Source organism: Arvicola amphibius, chromosome 1 (assembly GCF_903992535.2).
Source record: "Arvicola amphibius chromosome 1, mArvAmp1.2, whole genome shotgun sequence".
In the NCBI taxonomy this organism is placed as follows: domain Eukaryota; kingdom Metazoa; phylum Chordata; class Mammalia; order Rodentia; family Cricetidae; genus Arvicola; species Arvicola amphibius.
In genome coordinates, this window is record NC_052047.1 from 63,787,187 (window position 1) to 63,808,199 (window position 21,013).

At 51.2% G+C, this 21,013-nt stretch overlaps 1 protein-coding gene across 1 annotated transcript in view; it reads left to right on the plus strand.

Annotated features, from left to right (window-relative positions):
• Positions 1 to 21,013, plus strand: part of Sorcs2 (sortilin related VPS10 domain containing receptor 2) — a 375,316-nt gene that overhangs the window by 315,294 nt on the left and 39,009 nt on the right. The window contains 5 exon segments of the mRNA XM_038340624.1: positions 5,363 to 5,436; positions 8,403 to 8,467; positions 11,076 to 11,194; positions 14,033 to 14,122; positions 20,823 to 21,002. Of these exon segments, the coding sequence (XP_038196552.1) occupies positions 5,363 to 5,436; positions 8,403 to 8,467; positions 11,076 to 11,194; positions 14,033 to 14,122; positions 20,823 to 21,002 (528 nt within the window).

A 21,013-nucleotide genomic window follows, 5' to 3' on the forward strand; every position in this document is an offset into this window, starting at 1 on the left:
TCTCTGAGCTAAATCCATGTGTCTCGGAGATTCTAGGGAGAGCTGGTGGTCACCATGTGCTTTGTTTTTTGTTTGTTTTGCTTTTTTGATACAGAATTTCTCTATGTAGCTTTGGAGCCTGTCCTGGAACTAGCTCTTGTAGACCAGGCTGGCCTAAAACTCATAAAGATCTGCCTGCCTTTGCCTCCTGAGTGCTGGGATTAAAGGCTTGTGCCACCACCACCCGACATGCTTTGGGTTAAAGTGGCATTGCTGTATCTTCCAGGAGAGCCTGGTGAAGTCTCTGTCCATCCTTAGAATGCCCATGCATGCATTTGTGGACATCCTTGGTGTACCTATGTCCATGACTACATGTCTGAACCCTCCCCAAGCCCATGTCTTTTATGAAAACAGAGGCAACTCTACCCCAGGCCCACCAGATAATCCCCATACCCTAAAAGCACTTCTAGAAAGCCATTTGGGGCCATATGAGGGCATGGTCACCACCAGTTCTAAGGATTTGAATATACCTGTATTGGAATGGAAGGATAGCCTGCCACCATACCATATTGCAGGCAAAGGAATGGTCCTGGGAAGGGTATCTGGCCCTGGTGACAGCTATGCAGTGCCTGCCACATTGTGGCTATCAGGGAGAGCAGAAGGAAGAAGAACCACAGCCCCTCCACGCCTGCCAGCCAAGCTCTTCTCCTGCCTCTGTAGTCAGCCAGAGGCCAGAACAGCAGCCAATGGAAACTAATACTCATCAGCCTCTGGGAGAGAGACAGATGTGATGGCCAGCATGAATCCATTATTAGATCTATCCATGGATGGATGGATGGATGGATGGATGGATGGATGGATGGATGGGAAGATGGATGGATGGATGGATGGATGGATGGATGGATGGATGAATGGATAGCAGTTGGTTAGATGAATGAACTTGTGGGTCAGTGATAAATTCTTACTAACAGGGATCAGTCGGGTAAGAGTCCCAAGTGGAGAAGGGTGGTGGCCAAGCCCAGATTTCCCCAGTGCTCAGCCTCCTTGGCAAGGCCTAACACATATTGTCTAGTGTCTCTGGTCTGCGGCTGCCTGTCTGTTCCTATCCCTTTCCCTCAGGGCTGCACACCATTCTGGGTATTAATAGTGCTATTTAGCCTTCCATGTAATTAGACCAAAGCGCAGCTACGGCGAGTTATTTTCCTGAAGAAATTGACTGTGTTGCAATTGCTCTTTAATTTATGGTGCCCTGAAAAATTAATGGAGCTGAAACCTTGGTTATTTTCCTTGGCTCTTTCTGTGATGACAAGGAAAGAAAGGAAAGGAAAAAGGTTTAATTGCTGTTATAAAAGGAATGAGAGATTTGGGGAAATTAGAAAGTAATGGCCATCTTGAGCTTTGGGGGGGGGGGCTTGGTGGTCTGTCAGTTCTCTCGGATGCCCAAGAAGCTGGGTGTGTAGTAGACTCGTGCCAGCTCTGACTGCACACGCCAGCTGTTAGCTGGGCATCCGGACACCGTGTTGAGAGGTGCGCATCGCAAAGGCCCTGGCTCGGAGCAGTGCCTGCTCCTGGGTCTTCAGATAGCTGGGACTCTGCCAGGTTTTTCTGGAATCCTCTGGATGTGGTTTCTGACTACTAGGGTACAGACTTCATATGACTCTTATCTGGGGAGCATGCTGTTCTCACCACATGAGTGGAACAGAACACGGTTTCTACTTTGACCAGACAGAGTCATGCAACAAGTCCAGAACCACCAGGGTAGGCACAAATATGTGAACAGGATTAAGTTTTTCACTGCCTGACTTTTCCCTTGCTCTGCCAATCCCCTACCTCTCCCCCTTCTCCTCTCCTACCTCTGTCATCTTCCCAGGTATCTGCCCTTGCTCTGACAAAGGCTCTGTCTCACTTGGGTTATCCTGCCTCCCTCTGTTCCTATCTTGCTATATCATAAATTGGGACACAATCTAACGTACCTTACTCTAGTCTGGCCAATCTTCCTGGATAACACCCAATATATATTCCTTCCAAGTCTTAGGAAGTCCCCAACGCTCCTAGCACCAGGAGGCCCTCCTCAGCTCTCTGGGGACTGCTCATCACCCACAGCCTCATCTCCCTGGGCATGAGCTGTGTACCTGCTCACTGGCAGAGCTGTGGTTACTTACTTGTAAGAGAAGGTCAGATTCACGTTGTTTGTTTTGCTTTGCTTTTCCTTACTCTTTTCCCCTCTTCCAGTCAAGAACCTGTTCTGAGTCTGGGGAAATGGCTCAATCTGCAAAGTGCTTTCTATACAAGCATGAGAACCTGAGTTCAGATCCCCAGCAGCTATGCAAAAGCAGAGTGGACATTTGCCTCTGCACCCCAGAGTTGAGCGTGTCCTCTGGGACATGCTGGATAGCAGAAGTACCCCAAGAAAGGAAGGAAAATGCCTCATCTTGCTTTGGCTTTCTTAACCCTGTGAGTTCATTCCTCTTGTGACCCAGCAGTCTAGCTGCAAGAGAGTCAGTGCAATGGTAGGCATTAGCGTCCCCACCTATGAAGACAATAAGGCATTCTGAGGAATGAGGGATGAAAACTGAGGCTCTTTAACAGTGATGCCCTTGCAGCCCAGGGCAGAGCTGCTGCCCCTCTGGCCTCATATGAAAGACACTGATGTGCACTCCTAGGATACACCTTCCCTGATGTCATCTTCCCCTTGCCTTGGCTGCACTTTCTCACCTTCTCAGGGCAGCAATTCCTTAAAAGCACATTCCACCACTCTCCCGAGATAGACCCTCTGGAGCTAACTTTAGCTATAGGAACTAGGATGTCCCTCCAATGTTTGTTATTGTTTATTTTCAACGTTTATCTTTTATTAAGCAGAAGTGTTCTGTTTCTGCAGCAATTGATGGCAGATAGTAAAATCACCGCCCCCCTTGAGAATGAACTAGAAAGGCTCCATAAAACTCTGGGATGAGCATCATAAACACAAGCACATTGGTGGTGATAACAATGATAATGCCACTCATTTATGTGGAAACTTTGTCACCAGGCCCCTAAACACTTGTGTTCTTGACTGACTGGCTGTGGCTCTGAGCAACACTCTACCAATTTGCAGATGGATCAACTGAATCATGAGATGGAAGGGGCTGCTCCCAGTCAATCAGATGACCCAGAGAGAGGACCAGAGTGGACCAGCCATCCTTCCTAGGGACACTGCTTCACCACTGGCATAGTACTGTGAACTCGGGGCTGTGAGATGGGAATTGCTGCTCGGTGTGAATTCTGTGCTACACAGATCTATGCACTCACCTCTCTCAGCCTTAGTTTTCTCATCCTGAAAAGATAGAAAAACTGTTAATCTAATGGTTGTGTTGGTGAGTGTGTTATGTGCATGAGGGTGTGCGTCGTCTGTGTGGGCTTGAGTTGTGTCTCTGTGGGCTTTCAGTGAGACAGTGTTTGATATAGATCACAGCTACAGTGAGTCATGTGTCTTGGTGGTTGTTGAGCCTTAGGCCATGCCAGGCCCAGGTCCAGGGGCTTCACAGGGCACAAGAGGACCTTGCCTGGCCTTCAGTCATCCTAGGGAGGAAAACTCCCCCCTTTTAAAGCCCTTTTACAAATGGAAGGCGATGCTTTCTTATCATGTGAAACAGAACAGATGTCCTAGCGTAATGTCCAGCTACCTGCTAAGCTGTTTGGCATCCAGCCATGCTTCTGTATCTAGCTTGCACTCTCTCAGCTTCTGCTCAAAAGGCAGAGGTGAGCATTCCCACAGAGACCACTCAGCCCACCAAGCCAGAAATACTTAATCTCTTGCCCTTTCTAGCTAGCCCTTGCCCCACGGCCAAATGTGCTTATTCATTCAGAAAACTCACTGGCCTACCTGGCAGACAAGGATGCATTCGGCAGTGGTGCAGAAGGTGAGCCAGGCCGGTGAGTGCCTCAGGCAACCAAGGCTACAGGGAGATGGGAAAAGGAGTGGAAGGAAGTGAGCCTGAAGCTGGGGTTCTAAACCCAGGCCCAATTCCCAGTGCACTGTTCAGAGCTGAGGGGCTTCCACTGCATATTGTCCAGATGCTACCGCTTTGTGAGGTGACTAAGACATCCCACCACACCTCTTTAAGGCAGGAATGTGGAGTAGTTTTTAAAACAGGAAACTGAAGCTTTGAAGAGCCTGGAGTACGGGCATGATCCTGCAGCTGTGGATGAAGGACTCTGACAGAAACCGTGCCTGGAGCCACAGGCTCCCCCTCAGAATATCATTGCCAAGGATGATATTTGGTGGGTGAAGAAACCAAGCACCACACAGGCACAGGGAGCAGAGCCATAGGCAGGAATTCCCTTCCCATCCAACCTCCCTCGTCAGCTAAAAGTAGTAGCAGATAATACCACACAGCTCTGAAACTAGTTCAGATGGAGACAGGCTTCCACATGCAGAATTACGTGGGACCCAAGGGGCTGCTAGTGCCCGCATGTTTCCAGGAACAGAGGAAGGGCACAGTTATGACACACCCATAAAACCCATGAAATAATGCAAGTAAAAGGTGCCCCGGGGACAGTGGTGACAGACTTGTCACATCCATGCCTGTTCTCTCAGTATGTGAAGGGTTGGCATGAATACCACTCAATAAAGACATGAGATTGCAGAGCCAGGGACATAGGAGAATGAGGGAGGTGTATGTTGAGGTTCACTATGTCTCTCATGTAACAAATGCATGCCTGGGTTTTATGTGCTATAGCTGGGCACCTAAGCTGGCCAGCTTCGAGTGGGACTGACTGTCTGGAGAGAGAAAGCCAGTCTGTCTCCATCAGGTCCTTCCCTCTGCCCCACCCCCACCTTAACAGGCAGAGGACCTGGCCCGCAGGAAGTCAATGCCATGCTACTCAGAACTTCCCCCCCGACCCTGCCTGAGAGAATGAAGTCAGCCCACACTGGCTATGCTGTGTCACGCTGAACCAAGAGCCTCTTACTTGGCTGCCTGCAGACAGCAGTGCTCCTTGTCCAATGGGGTCACCAGGGCCTGTGCAGCAGTGTCCCACAGAGGGAGTTGTACTCAGGGAAGTCCTGAGAAGGGCTGGAAGAGGAAAAGAAGAGGCAGGGTCCCACAGGAATGTGCCAGACTGTGTGTGCCAACCCAGGCTGGAAAGGGAGAGGGAACCCACCCTGGGGACCCTGGGTGTTTGCTGTTTGTCCAGCTGCTGTTGGACACCCTAAGAATTCACCTACCAGCCAGCCTGAGTGAGAAGACGTCCGCGTGGAGCCCCCTCTTTGGTTCCGGCCCTTGGTGGTTGGCCTGCAACTCTGTGTGCCTGCAGGACAAGGGTGACATCTCTTGGGGAAGCCTTGCAGCAGATAACAGTCACTCCCTGCCAAAGCTCTGCCTCTCTTTTGTCTGCCCTGCAGCTGTATGTGTCGACTGACCTGGGGAAGAAGTGGACACTTCTACAGGAACGGGTGACCAAGGACCACGTATTCTGGTGAGATCCCTTTCCATGGGAGTTTATGACCCCAGGGGAACTCTAGCCTCCTCTGGGTGTTTCTGGAGCTGTTCAGGGCTCACCATCACTTAGGCCTTGTTTCCTGATGGCTTTGAGATGTTTAGGCCCTACCTTGTCCTCTGTATTTACCTATTTAGAAGAGGTAAAACCCATGGACCCTGGCACAGTACAGCTTGGGGTAGATCAACACTCTTAGCTGCCATCCTCCCAGTTCCTCACCAACTCAACCCCATCTGCTCCTGAGAGGTGTCCTGTGTCAACCTCGCATGCTCCAGGAATGCCCAGGCCCTGTCTGCCTAGGCTTACTCTCCTGCCCCACTAATTCCATGGGACTCACTTCTCTGGCCCATGATATCACAATGTTCAACCCTGCCAGGAGCCAAAGACCTAGGGTGCCTAGCAGCCTCAGAGGGATGAAACAGGGGAGAGGGTGAATGAAGGTGGAATGGGCCTCATGTCTCAGACAAAAACCAGGTGGTGCTGGCTCCCCATTTGCATGACCTTCTGGGAGCCCTTTCAGGGACTTGGGCAGCATTCCAGCCCCCACCCCCACCCCAGTCAGGCCACTCTGAAGCTCAGGAAGCACATGCTGGCTGTTCAAACAAGACTATAGAGAACAGGCACCTGCTTAGGGTCCCAGGCAGTAAAGAGGGAGCAGGAAACTAGGGTATCTGGCCCAGAACCCACACTGTGCCCAGCTGTGAACATGATTCCCATTTTAGAGATACACCTACCTGCATGGGCTTTTTCTTGCATGCACACACATATACATACATACATGTACTTTCATGTCCTTTCTGTCTTAGTGCAAATGGACACAAAACTTCATACTGGCCTCCCAGCCAAGCCACAGTCATGTCTCCACTGGGGATGCATGGTGAAAATGGCCCCTTGTCACTCCATGCAGTCCTCACAAGGATACAGTGCCCATGTACTGGAAGTTGGTTCTGAACACTAGGTTCTGGCATCTATAGCCTCTGCTCCTGGCACGAAGTGATGATTGTCCCTCTGCAGCAGCCACTGGAGTACCCTCCCTGAAACCAGAGGGCTGCTGTCAGTCACAGGTCCAACTCCTCCATCAGGAGCAGAAACCACCTGTGGAGTCAGTCCCAGGATGTGGGGACTAAGGTCAGGAAAGGTGATTTCAGGAAGCACATGCTGGCTGTTCAAACAAGACTATAGAGAACAGGCACCTGTGTAGGGTCCCAAAAAGAGAGAAAAGAGAGGGGGAAAAAGACCTAAAGGAGACTGTAGCATTGCCACCTGTCCCAAGCCAGGCTAAGGAGTGTCCCAGCCTGGCTCATGGGAACTCTCTGGCTTGAAAAACCAGCCCTGGGATGAAGGAAGAATGGGCTGCATTCAAACTACTATTATCTTAGACAAGCCAGACCGTCTCTGTCCACAAGCTTCTCCTGTGGCATGGGGCTGTGCCTGTTGTGTGAGAGAAATATAGGATGTTTGGTGATGCAGCTGGTTGGATCCCTTCTGGAGTGTGGTGGCAGACGAGGGACGGCCCCTGTTTTGCGGAACGGATAATACTGTTTTGACAGCTTTGTCCTTAGATTAACAGCAGAAAGCACCAAGACTCCTGCCCTGTCAGAGGCCTGAGTCATTAGCAGTGTTGAAGCTGCAGTGCACACTGGCTCCTTAAGGAGACCCTGAGGAGGGCGCAGCAAGGTGCCTGTGCTGGAACTGTTGCCTCCCATCAGTGGTCAGCAGCCTTGGAGCAAAAACCACAGAAGCAGACACTGGCCGATGCCTTGTTTTGTGTGAGCAAATGAATGGGTGAGGGAGTGAACGCATGGGTGAATGAGGTCAAATGAAGGAACTAAGCAAGGAAGTGGGTGGATGAGTATTTAAACGGCTGCCAGAGCACCTAGAATGTCCCCTGCTCCCAAGACCGGCCAGTGTATGTAGCTATTACCTGGGTCCCGATGCTTCTGCCCTGAGAGAACTTCCTGCCCATGTGCATATGCTGCCCTTCTCCTTCTCTCCCCTTTTCCATCCCCTCCTCTCTTTTCCCCCTCTCTTTTCTCTTGCCCTCCTGTACAAATGAGCTCATCTGGAGGTCTGGAAGAGGAGATGGCGCTGCCTGGGAAAGGGTCCCAGCCTGAGCTTCCTGACCCTCAGTCCTCATGTCTTATTGATCTCTGTCCCCAAGGCCTGAGATGGTGCTGCAAGAGTCGGGGGTTCCAATGGCTCCTGGAAGTCCCGTGGCTGCCTTTCTCAGGACTGGCATAGGCTTTTCAATAGTGTCCTAGGACACGGACCTGAGGAGCAGGACACATGGGTTCTGAGAGGAGCATGACTTCTGGGTCAGACAGACTGATGTGAGCCTCGGACCCCCTGACCTGCGCATGTGTTCTTGGGCAAGTCATATAACCCCTGGCCTGTGAGATGCAAGACTCAACCATGGCTCAGGGGAGTCTGGTGTAGGTTAGCAGGGGTGTTATGAAGGAACACTGTTCTCATAGCGTCTCTGCCAACAATGAGGGGTTGGGATAAACATGGAAGGGTTTTTTCCCAGCATCCCCTGTGATGGGCAACTTGACCAGTCATACATCAGGTAAACAAGAGGCAGCCATTCAGATCTGGGTTCTAGTTGGAATCTCAGTGAACCTGTTAGGGTTGTGTGACCGTAGCATGTCTCTATGCACCCCTAATTTTCCTCTGTGCAGATTTAGTTCAGAGGTCCCAGCCTGTGCCTCAGTTTGCAGGGAGACCCTGGGGGAGGAGGTGAATCTTACAAACAGTTCCTTGAACAAGCAGGTGCCAGCTTCACCAAGCTCTATCCAGTTTCATCCAGGCTCCTGTTGGAGTTTCTATGTCTAGTGGGGAGGGCTGAGTCTTCTTAGACCAAGGGAGGCCATATGGTCAGTGGAACCCCAAGAGAAGGGCTTTAGCCATCCTTTTTCTGAAGTTACCCTTGGCCAATTCTTTTCCAGGGCTGTGTCTGGGGTGGACGCCGACCCCAATCTGGTCCACATGGAAGCACAGGACCTCAGTGGAGGTAAGTGGGAGATGGGCACTCACAGGTGTCCCTGAGCATCCGTGTCCAGCGGCGCTGCTCAGCCTGGCCCTTGTTCACCGGCACATTCTCAGTGGGCAGCCCTGTGGACCGACCTTACTATTTTCTGATGTGTCATTATGAGAAGCATGCTTCTTTCCCGCTGGGGATGAATTGAAGCGGAGGAGCCCTGCTCTGTGGAAAGTCTATTAAAAGGGCAATTTGTTCTGGCTCCCGAGCATTGAGTGTTTCCTACTGCATGGCCCCACCCAGTCTGGCTGAGAGCTGAATTGGCTCAGGGTCTCTGTTGCTCCCCTCCGCAGGCAAGGCTGGGGTGATCCAGCCTGTAGCTTCCTGTCTCTTACAGCCCTCACACTGAGCAATCCACTCACTTGTATATGTGCGTTAGTCTCTTGTGTAGTGAAGGCGGCAGAGGTCGTTGTCCTTCCTGGCAGTCCTATGCAGTTCCCAGGCAACAACCAGGGGGAGCCCTGCAGGTCCTGGGTAGTTAAATTTGTTCCTCCTGCCTGTAAAGAAGGAAGGAGGAAAGGAAGTAGGTTGACACACATGTAGTGGCAAACATTAGGGCCACACGGGTCTGTGCAGGCAGCTGCTGCCAGATGATGACATGTGCCACTTACAAGTTATCAGTCGGGGCTCCAAGGGTGGGACCACATATTACTGCAGCTACTGTTTTGGTAAGTAGGAAACAAAGCTCAGAGAGGAAGCTGTTGGCATGGCAGGTCTTAGGACACACAGCTCATACAGGGCTCTACAGATTTGACTCCCACAGGCTCCTCATGGCAACAGACCTGACTGAGGGTCAGGAGGTGCCATGTCCCAGGGGATATGAGTAGCTGAGTCCTGAATTGGGGCTGTTCAGTTCTTCATGTAGCCTCCATCCTAGAGGAAACAGCCTGTGTGCAGAGCCTGAACTCTGCAACAAGAGCCCCTGTATCAACCTGGCACATGAGTGGGACACTCACCAGCTCCTGAAGAACTCACACCCACCAGCCACCTGCCTAGAGCCCTGCTGGAGATGTCTTCAGAGCCTGACCATTCAAAAGTCAATTCAGAGTCCCAAGGTCCAAGTTCCTAACCAGTGTCTCAATTATCCGCTAGCCAGCCAGGCCTTCCAGAGGACCCTGCTCCAAGCTCACCACACTCCTGTTAGCTGGCCGGGATTGCCTGTCCCCCTTTATCCATCACGGGGCTTTCCCCATCACCCCCAGACCACCTTTCTGCCAGCCACTCCTCAGGACCCCACAGCACACTAACACCCAGCTTTCCTGTGCGTTCTCCTGACCTGAGAGCTCCTTGAGGCTGAGTGCTGACTGACTCTCCTCAGTGTCTCCAGCAGAGCTGTGGAATGAAGCCAGCCACCCTGAGTACACCCTGTGTGGGCATTCTGCCTGTGGGATGGGCAGAATGATGATCACGGCCCTCGCCATTACGTAGGGGCCTCATCCATTTACCTGCCTCTCTCCAGAGCAGCAGTTGTCACTGCTCATGAAAGCCAGTCCTCCATGACAGTCACTCACTGCTTAGGACCTTCCTCCAGGCAGCTTCCTCATGAATAGCAGATGAATGAGAGGGAAAGTAAGTGAACGAATGAGTGAGTGAGAGGATGAATGACTGAAGAGTAAGAGTCTATGGATGGATGAATGGATAGACGGACAGACGGACGGACGGACGGATGGATGGATGGATGGATGCATGGATGGATGGATGGACAAACAGATGGATAGATGGATAGATGCACGGATGGATGGATGCATGCATGCATGGATGTATGCATACATGCATAGATGGATGCATGGATGTATGCATACATGCATGGATGGATGCATGAATGGATGAATGAATATGTGACTGAAGAATGAGAGTATATGGATGGATGGATAGATGGATGGATGGATGGATGGATGAGTGGATGGATGGATGGACAGATGGACAGATGGATGGATGAATATGTGAGTAAAGAGTGAGTGAGCAGATGAATGACTGAAGAATGAGAGTATATGGACGGATGGATGGATGGATGGACGGATGGACGAATGGACGGACAGACAGATGGATGGATGGACAGATGAATATGTGAGCAAAGAGTGACTGAGCATGACAATCCAGGGCTCGCACGAGCGGAATGTCCTCAGTGTGTCTGTTTCCACTGGCCCCAGAAACACCTCTCAGGTTGGAGACAGCAACTTCCTCAAAGAACCCAAGTGATGTACCGGAGCTTGTGAGGGCAGATAGGAGCTTTAGGGGAAAGACAGCCGAGAACCACCTACTTCTCCCAGGTCTGTCAGAGGGTTGGGCATGGTTGTGGGGCCTACTGAGGTCCCTGAACTGTTTGATTGCCCCTTCCTGTGGAAATTGCTCTCTGACGCTCCACACTCCCTCCCTGGGTGCTAAAAAGATTTTGAGTGGCCCCTGGCCCCACTGGGCAGGCAGACATCCTGACAGGCAAAAGCCCTTTAAAGCGTGAAGCTACAGACCAAGTCAAGGTGCTGGCATTACAAAGCAGCAGGAGCCTGGGAGGCCTTGCTGCTCCCGAGTCTCCACTGCCCTCTGTGGGGTCTGCATGTCCTGGCTGCTCTGTCTCCTGCAGGCTGTCGGTACTTCACCTGCCTGATCCACAACTGCTCAGCTCAGCCCCCCACATCACCCTTCGCTGGCCCCATCGACCGTGGCTCCCTGACTGTGCAGGATGAGTACATCTTTCTGAAGGTGAGTGTTCCCTGTGCTGGGAGGCGACAGAGCAGGAGCCTTTGGATCAGAAGAGGCAATAAAACAGCATTTCACGCCCTAAGGCCACTTAGCAGGGCTCAGCGCCTTTGTGCCTGTCCTGGGGCTGCAGCATCTAACAAAGGCCCCCAGGCTTATTAGGACCTTGGCTCAAGATTGTTCCTGACTCCTCTCTCTGCTGCTCACCAGGCCTCTTGCCACCATCTGGGACCCACAAATCCAAGTATACATATTTCTCTTGGTACTTCTCACGCTTTGGGTCTTATCCTGGGTGCTCTACACCGCCATGACCAAGACTCCGCTGCAGTACCCCCTAATCTATATCTCGGGCCAGTTGGGAAATATTAGTGAATGCAGGCAGGAAGGCTTCTTGACCACCTTGACAGCATAGACCATCTTTATTGTTTATTTCTGTGCTCAACCAAGTGCTGATGAGCTCACCCTAAGGACGAAGGGTTTCTTCTGCTTCACAGTTCCGGGGAGACAGTGCACATGGCGGGGGAGGTATGGCACAGGAGCACCGGACAGCTGTTGGGTCGCACACAGTCAGAGAGCAGAGAGAGGATTGCTGTGCTAGCTCACCTTCTCCTCGTTGTTCAGTCCTCGGCTCCAGCCCGTGGAAAGGCACTGCCTACATTTAGGGTGGCTTTCTCATCTCAGTCAGCCCAGATAACCTTTCATAGTCAAGCCCTGGGGGTTGGTTTCTATGGTGATCCTAAATCCCATCAAGTTAACAACCAAGACTGGCCAGCATCATCTCCAAGTTCATCTACAGAGATAGGCCATTTCTTTGGATCCCACAGCTGGTCCCTGTTCTGCCCTCCAGAACCATGTGAGACAAGCTCAGAGCTTCTTGTAAGAAAACTCCTGCCCAGTGTCCTGTTACCAGAAGGTCTTCCAGGCTCCCATACTCCTTCCCTGCCCAGTCTGCATGGCACTCTTCCCTCAGCATGGACCATCATCTTCCAGCCTGGCAGGAGGCCCTGGGTCTACTGACCCTAACTGTATCACCAGTGATCATGTCGGCCAAGTGGTCCATGTTCTGCATTCGTCCCTATGGGTTCTGAGACCTGTCTGTTTCGGTAGTCACTGGTTCCCTCTTCTGCTCTGTGGTGGATTCTATTGCTTGATAGGAAACCAAACCCCAGAAAACACAGTAGTCCTATCAAGCATGGCACCTAGGACTAGACAGCAACCCACCTCTTCTCTGGGCATTCTCCTGCTGGGACTTAGGTAGTTCACTGGGGCCCCACTGCTTCTCCCTGCTTAACTTGTGTCAGATCCAGTGACATACCATCACCTGCCAACAGGGCAGCTGGCATCTGGCATGTCTCTTGTCCCACAGTCACATCTTGGTCTGCCCTGGTAGAATGGCGCTAACTTGGGAACCTCTCTGGCAAGCTGTACTTGGAACACGCCCAGAGCCTTACCAGGCTGGGTAGAGTAAATGCAAGGTTACCCTATGAGGAATAGGTGGGGGACCCATGGTGCCTAAGTACAGCATCTCTTTCTGGATTTACCTGGAGCAGGAGAGGTCACAGGGCTGAGACTGGGCTGAGATGCTGTTGGTTCCACAATTCTGAAGCTGTGCTCTGTGAAGGCGATGGAAGATGACACAGGGAGACAGCTATGGAGGGCTTCCTACCAGACCATACAGGTGTCAGGTGCAAAATTGCCACTGCTTGGCTTCAAATGAGCCATCAGACATCCTCTGAGCCTCTGTTTGCTGTCCCATGTCATGGGCTGATGGTCTCTCCCCAGACATCAGAGAACACACACAGATAAGCAGCCCTGCTGGGCCCACGGGTGACACTGAGACTCCAGCCTTCCCAGCTCCAAACTGGCTCCAGCCTGTCAGAGTCTCGCCACAGTGTGGTCACCGTGGGAGGAAGGAATAGCATGAAAGGGGCGGTGTGGGCTACTAGCATGCCCTGATTTTGCACTCAGGACAGTGCAGTATGCTGTGCCTGTCCCCAATCCACTCACCAGGCACAGGCAAGGCTCTGCCTTTCAAAACCTCTGTGCATTGCCCTGTCCCCAGCACCTGCAGGTAGGAAAGAAGGACTTGGAGATTAGGCTCTTTCCTACTATGCTGCCTTCACATCAGTTCCCAGAGGGACTGGGGATGGCCATGCCCTTGTATGCTAATCCTCCACCATGGTACCCCAGTGGCCTCCCCAGGGAGTGAGAACAGGTGCAGCCTGGCTCTGCTTCTGGCCCTCAGCTTATCTACCAGACAGGCTCTGGGAATGGGCCCATCAACTTCTTTGGGACACTCTGTCAGGCGTTGCATCCCTTACCTGTTGGAGGTCTTCTGTCTCAGTGAGTCCCAGGGTGTGCAGGTTTCTATGCACGTGGCTGTCTGGTGCGAAGCTGATGTGCAGGCAGACTGCTTCACATTCGAGCTCCGAGAAAGGCTCTGGGCTTGCTGAGGGTGACACCAGCTTTCGGAGCTCAGTTTCTGTGGAAATGAGATGGTGCTCTCAGAGAACCCCATGGAGCAGTCCCGGGGGGCTGCCCCCCCACCTCAGTGGGTAGCTGCTGCTGTGGGGGAAGGGTTTTAAACCTTCCTGTCACAGGGATCCTTCCTCCAAGTCCTCGGGACCTCTGTGTCCAGGCCATAGCAGTTCAACAGAGGCCTGGACACCTCCAGACTGCGGAGTCCCTTCCTTCACAGATGAGGTCTTGTCTAGTGACGTTTTGTCATCATTGCAGAAGAGGAACCCCCATAGGCAGGCCACTGGCTGAGTGGCATGCTTTCCATCTGAGAGTGGGGCTTCACTGGAGGTTCTGTCCCTTGACTCTGTTTTTCTCCCCTAGGCGACATCAACAAACAGAACCAAATACTATGTCTCCTATCGCCGCAGCAACTTTGTCCTGATGAAGCTACCCAAGTATGCCCTGCCCAAGGTGAGGTGGCCCATACCCACTCTGTGCCATATGCAAAGACTTTGAGGCCTTATACACTGGGGTTTGGTGTCTCAAGGTCAAGAAGGACAGAAACTAAGAATGGATGTGGCCACGCTTCCTCAGCCCCTACCTGCCCATCTACTGTTTCAGCCAACTGGGCCTCAGATGCGGCAGCTCTGTCCTCTGGGCACATAAAGTCTGAACGAAAATTTGGGAATAAAACAGCTTTTGGAAGAGCAAGAAAAAAGTGGTTAGAGGAGAAGGCAGAGCATATGCAAAGGACCTGGTGCAGAAAGCACAGTGAAGGGCAGTATGGAATGGCAGGGGGATCGAGGCCTCTAGGACCAGAAGATGTATATCTTTTTCACTTGACTTAAGTACCTCAGACTCTTCTGAACCAAAGCGAAAAGCCTATTAGGTCTTTCTTCAACATTTTTTTCAAAAATAGAGAAGAAGGAAACTAAAACGAGCTCACTAAATGAGCTGCAGTCCTGGCTGAGTAAGCAAGTTCAGTGCTAATGGTTCCATTTCAGCAAAGGCAGGTGTCCTGGTGGTGAGGGGCTTTGCTAGGTCTGCTGGGGTCACAACACAGACCTAGGGATGTGAGCCCTGGTCCTCATGGGGAGAAGACAGCACCTGGGGGGGCGGCTCTAACAAGGAGCCTATGGCCAGAAGTCATGGTTTTTATGACCTTGAGTATGGCTCTCTGGGGCCTCCCAGCACCTGAACCCTCTACCTGAGACCTGAGCCCTGCTCTCTCCTACTCACCCAGCACAGCGGAGCACAGAAGAGCGTCTGTCTCATCAGCAACCCACAGACCCACTAACAGAATTTTCCTTGTCAGATTCTGTTGTTTTATGGCAAATTTGCATCTCCTTCCAGCTTCCCTCCAACAAGATATCTCTTCTCCATTTTTTTCTTTTTTAAGTGGCCTGAATAATGTCAAGAAAATGAGAGTGGCTGGCATAGCATAAGCGCATCACCTACTTGAGAGTCCCTTCCCCCATTCCCACCCTGACCTGAGCGCCCCCCCACCCCCCCGGTCACAGGCCAAATTGACTTTGCTGTGGCTAACTCAGGAGCAGGGCTCCCCAGCCTCCTGCTTAGAGTGTCTGGTGGTTTTTTCTAGATGGATACATGATCGCCGCAGTAACAGACTGGCTGCAGGGACTCGAGCTGAGGAGTCTGCTCAGCCAGTCTCTAGTCCAGACATGTGGATGTACCTATAAATGCACCCCCTACACTGTGGGGGTTCACTGCCAATATTTTCAGGAAATGTAGTGAACACACAGACCTTCAACATCTTAGTCAATTTCTATCAGAATCCCATCCCATGGAGTTAGATCATGCACCGCACAGTGTGGTCTGGTTCTATATTGTACCCCTACTCCATGTCGAAGGGTATGGCAAATGATGCCATTATGCCATTTTGACCTACCCGCTCCTGAACTCTCTGAAAGGTGGGCAGCTGTTAGGAAGAGCCAGCATCCTCAGTTTGAGGTGTTGACTTGTAATGTCTGTGTTAAAGGCTTTGAGGCTCCCTAGCAGAGAAAAAATGCTCACGAGTAGAATCTACAGAACCACAAATTACATAAAAAGCATTCATGGGGGTGAGGTGAATGCAAATTTGCTTGGAAAAAACCCCATCCTGTATTCATAATGAATTTATTTAAAGTAAAACAAAATGTATATCACACATAATAGAGGAGGGAGTGACGCCAAGAAGGATGGCACAGTCCAGGTTCCGAGAGCTCCTCTACCCTCCCGCTTTGGCAACACCCAGCTGCAGAATGTAGGCTCATGACTATTCTGGGTCTCTGTGCTGTGTTCTAATGCCTCTAGCATCTAGGTATCAGATGGTATAGCAAGGTCAGTTTTGACAGGTTAAGCCTTCAACCTAGGAGCAATATCCCTGTCTGCCCTCGCCTCAGGGCAGGTAAGTGTGTGCGCTTTCCTGAAGCAGCTAGCCAATAGCCTGTGTGGGCAGGTGGACGCTATGGACCTTTCTCTCCAGACACTGAGGCCAATGTTCTGATTTCAATAGCCACCATCAGCTGAAGCAGGGCCAGAGTCCATCTGCCTCCCTTTTCTTTGCCTCTTTTTTTCGTTGGGAGGTAGACTTTCAAGGCCCAGCATATCTAAATGTATGGAGAGGGGCCTAAAGTCACCATGCGGCACACATGCTGGTCTGGGTCTCAGTGTAGACAGAGCCTTTGGAGATCAGAAGAAAAAACCAGACTGTTTCTGCAAAAAAGAGACAGTTGAAATTGCGGTTAGTGTATCTTACATTCAAATATCCAGTTTTAGGTGGGCATGTTGGGACATGCCTATAATCCTAACAATCAAGAGGCTGAGGCAGGGGATCATGAACTTGAGGCCAGCATGGACTGAAAAGTAAGACCTTTAAAAAGTCCAACACACACATACACACACACACACACACACACACACACACACACACACAAACACTTTCCAGTTTCAGTCATCAAAAATCACAAGGTGCACAGAGAAACTGAGAACCATGATCTGCTCAGAACTAAAATCCACGCCTAAGAAAGGCCAGCTGGTCAACCTGTTGGATGAACTGATAGAATTGTCTCATGATGCTCAAAGAACAACAGGAGGATACTATGCACAAAAGAAATGTCCACGAAGAGATAGGAAATGTTAAGGTGTCTGAATAGAAACCCTGGAACTGTAATTAGAAAGAAATAAGAACAGTAATAGCAAAGAAGTCCACGAGACAGGCTCCAAAACAGATTTGGGCAGACAAAGGATGAATCAGAGAACCTGGGAAAAAGACAGAGGAAGTAACCAAGTATGTGGCCTTCTTGACACCGCCATCAGAGCAACACATACTCCGCGAGAATCCGCAAAGGACAAGAGAACAGGGGCAGGGAGGTTGATTTAAGGAACAGTGGCTCCCTACCTCCCAGAATCATAAAAGGCATGGATGTGACTGTCTCCAAGGCTGGCCAGTCCTAAGACAAAGGCACATACAAAGACGCATTCTAATCGAGAGATAAGCCAGAAAGAAGAAGAGGGAGTCTGAAAGGCAGCATGAGAGAAGTGACTCATCCTAGACAGGATTCCCTGCTTAGATAATCTGCAGATTTCTTACCGGAAGCCCCAGAATCAAGGCAGGGAGCCAGAGTAGCCATAGCACTGCAAAAATAGGAGGAAGGTGCCGGCTCATGCAAGCGCCTTGTGAATTTCACATAATAATCTATGCTGTGGCTGGAAGGGTGGCTCGGCAGTTAACAGCACTTGCTGCTTTTGCAGAGGGCCAAAGTTCGATTCCCAGCACCTCCTGTAAACCTAGCTCTGGGGATCTGACTCCCTCTTCTGGTCTCCATAAGTGACTTACATTCACACAGACACACATACACATAAAAACTGTAAAAAAAAAAAAAAAAAAAGTCTATGGAAAATTTCTGCTGAGATTCCATAGGAAGGTCCATGAGAAATTTCTGCCATCATGCTTATTAAAATGTGCTCAAAACCTTTCCATATAGGTATAGTATATTATAATTTACACATAGTTTATAGTGGTAACTTACAAGTTTTAATTTGTATATGAGCCTGTGCACAAACGTATAAGTGATGTGACTCACAGACATTATCACGTCTGTCTGCTTGCCCGGGCCTTCCTCCATCTTCCATCTTCTTGCCTCAAGATAACGATACAGAAGCCGGGCGGTGGTGGCGCACGCCTTTAATCCCAGCACTCGGGAGGCAGAGGCAGGCGGATCTCTGTGAGTTCGAGACCAGCCTGGTCTACAAGAGCTAGTTCCAGGACAGGCTCCAAAGCTGCAGAGAAACCCTGTCTCGAAAAACCAAAAAAAAAAAAAAAAGATAACGATACAGAGAAATTCTTGGGGAGTTCTCAGTATCCATCCCGCTCTTTGTCTTAGACTAGCCAAACTCATAGTCTAGCCGCTACTGCGCGCCCCAGGGAAAAGGCTGCATTTCCCATCTTCCTCCGCAGCTACATGTGGTCATGGTCAGCCAATGAGATGTTAATGGAGTACCTTTGTGTGACTTCTAAAAACACCGTACAAAAGTCCAGCCTTGTTTCCCTTTTTCCTCTTCCTCCTGCCTTGCAATCATGGTGGAACTCCAGCCCCTGTCCTGGGCCCTGAAGACAAGTACCATGTCACGAGACAGTAGAATGATGGCCCAGAAGGAGACCCTGCCCTTGGTGACTTTGTAGGACTTCTACACTAGCCTGGCCACCACTGGACTCCTCTTGCAGGCAGGAGGGATAAGCACCTGTCTTCTAGAAGCCTCCTAATCCCCCTTGATAAGAAATATTCACCAACTAGGTTTCCCTTCTGCAGATCTCTCCAGGCCACATGCGCCAGCATAGATAAACATGTGAAGGGTTTGCGCTTCTATTAACAATGGAGTTAAGGGATATGTTTAGCTGCTTCTTTAAAAATGAAAAGAGTGAGGAAAGAAAATGGAATTTTATGAAGGTGCAAAATATTTGTCACATAGTCATCGAAGCTTTTGTGTGACCCTTCTCAGTCCTGGCCCATGGGAAGGGATATAAGCAGCCTGCTGTGAAAGGAACAGATCTGACAGTCACGGCAGCTGGTTGACAGCATTCAACAGGCTTTCTAGAGACAGTCCCTGCCTCTGCTATGGCAATCTCCCTTCTTAGAATTTATGGGACAGAAACAAGCCAAGAGGCAGGGAGAGACCCGGGTTTGGAAACACCCGCTGCAGTCCTCCAGAGCAGGGACAGGACTCGGTGAAATACGACTGGACCACAAATGCGTATCATGCGGGCATTAGCAGTGGTGTTCATAAATAACGTTCATGGCAGAGGAAGAGACACCCACGCGGTGTGCGCAGCAAGCTATAAACCAGACGTGGAGAGTGTGTGAATCACGCTTGGGAGAAGGCCTGAACATAAACATGTTGAAGTGTTAATTCCAGGTCTCTCTAGAGGGGCACTGTGGATGGCCCCACGCTGCTTCATAGCTTATAGAGAGCATTTGTCCAGGACGTCTAACCAGCCTATGTAAGTGGCTTCGGATCGGGACTGTCACCTGAATTACTGTAGCCGCTGTGCAGGCTCCCTGTGCTCACCCCCTCCCCTTATGCTTGCCCCTGCCAAGCCATGTAGGAAGGATCCTCACTTGGTGCCCAGTTCTGGTGCACATGTGTATCCACCATGGCCTAAACTGATGGGCATGACCTCCTTGGAGGTCAGAGAGATGGCCAGCAGCCAAAAGCGGCACATCCCACCTCCTGCCCACAGCTCAGAGACTGGAGGTGGGCATGCGGGTGTTAATCAGCGTGTTCCCACAGGCACCCCACAGACTTCCATCACCATGCGGACCAGTCTCACATATAGGACTGGGCCCAGCGGACTCCTTCCTGGGTCACACACCTCTTGGTGCATCATTTCTGTGTGTCAAGTGTGTGTCTGTAGACTCAGGGCTCAGATCCTGCGCCTGTGAGGTCCTCCAACTGTGAGGGATATTATAAGTGCTTCACACACTGAACCCCTCTTCTGAAAAACTCCACCACCTCTGCATTTTTTTAATGTCCTTGCTTTGTAGTCCAATCTAGCCTCAAACTCCTGATTCTCCTATCTCAGCCTCCTGGGTGCGCTGGCATTCTCAGCTCAGAAAATGCCCTCTGGACACATGGCATAGGGAACAGTCTATGGGTGAGGGGAAGGGCCGAGCCAGCACTCAGGAGCCCAGCGAGCCTGTCATCAAATAAAAATCACTTCCCCCAAGTGAGCACACCCAGAAGGGCATGAAGATGGGGGGGATATCCTCATGTGAGGGCACCCCACACCCTGCGTCTGTCTCCTATAGCCCGGCGGTCCTGTGTTAGAGGGTGGGGAGTTTCAGAGGTGGAGAGCAAAGGCATGGAGGACAAGGAGTGACGTCTCTTCAGCTGTGAGGTGGGAGTGTTCCGGTCTCCAGGCACAGCCTCTCCAGCTGCCGCTGCCCTGGTTGCAGCTTCTCTGGGCAGTTCACACAGGCCTGGACAACATGGAAACAAGGAACCAGGGTCAGCCCAGCTTTGTCTTTCACATGATGGGGCTCACTTTCTTCTGAATTGTACAGTTGTTAACAGATGTTGAGGTCTGCCTGACACACAAAGAGGAAACTGAGGCCTGGAGCCATTGCCTGGGCTGATGTTCTTCTAGCACTTTTGTCCCACGCTGCTGAGGTCTGGGCACAGAGGAAGGTAGACAAGTGGAGCTTGTCCGTTGAATGCTGTGCGGGGCGCCATGCTCGGATTGCTAAGGCAGGTTCTCCATTTCCCAAGCTCAGAGCAGAGGCAGGGCCGGCATCAGATCCGAAAGGCAGATGTTTCATGAACACGTGCTGGGCCAATGAAGGGCTGCTTGACTCCCAGGAGCCTAGCCTTATACCCGCCACTCATTCTGATCATGTGGGGCACTCGAGGGAGCCTTTCCTCATTGTGAGGAGATGGACTTTTTCCAGTTGGACTGGGGAAGAGGAGGCACCCCCAGGTACCCCCTAACCTGGTGTGAGGGGTCCAGACATCACTCCCATCTTAGAGGTGCGACATTGAGTTTCCTTATCCAGGACCACCGAGCTAAGCATGACTAACCAGGATGCCAGCCTCAATCAGTGGGTCTCCAGGGCAGCGGGGAGGTGGCGCCTGTGCTCCAGGCTACCATCTCTGAGGGCATTTCGGTCCCCAGGACCTGCAGATCATCAGCACGGATGAGCAGCAGGTGTTCGTGGCCGTACAGGAGTGGAACCAGGTGGACACCTACAACCTGTACCAGTCAGACCTGCGCGGAGTGCGCTACTCACTGGTGCTGGAGAATGTGCGCAGCTCGAGGCAGGCCGAGGAGAATGTGATCATCGACATCCTCGAGGTAGGCACCAA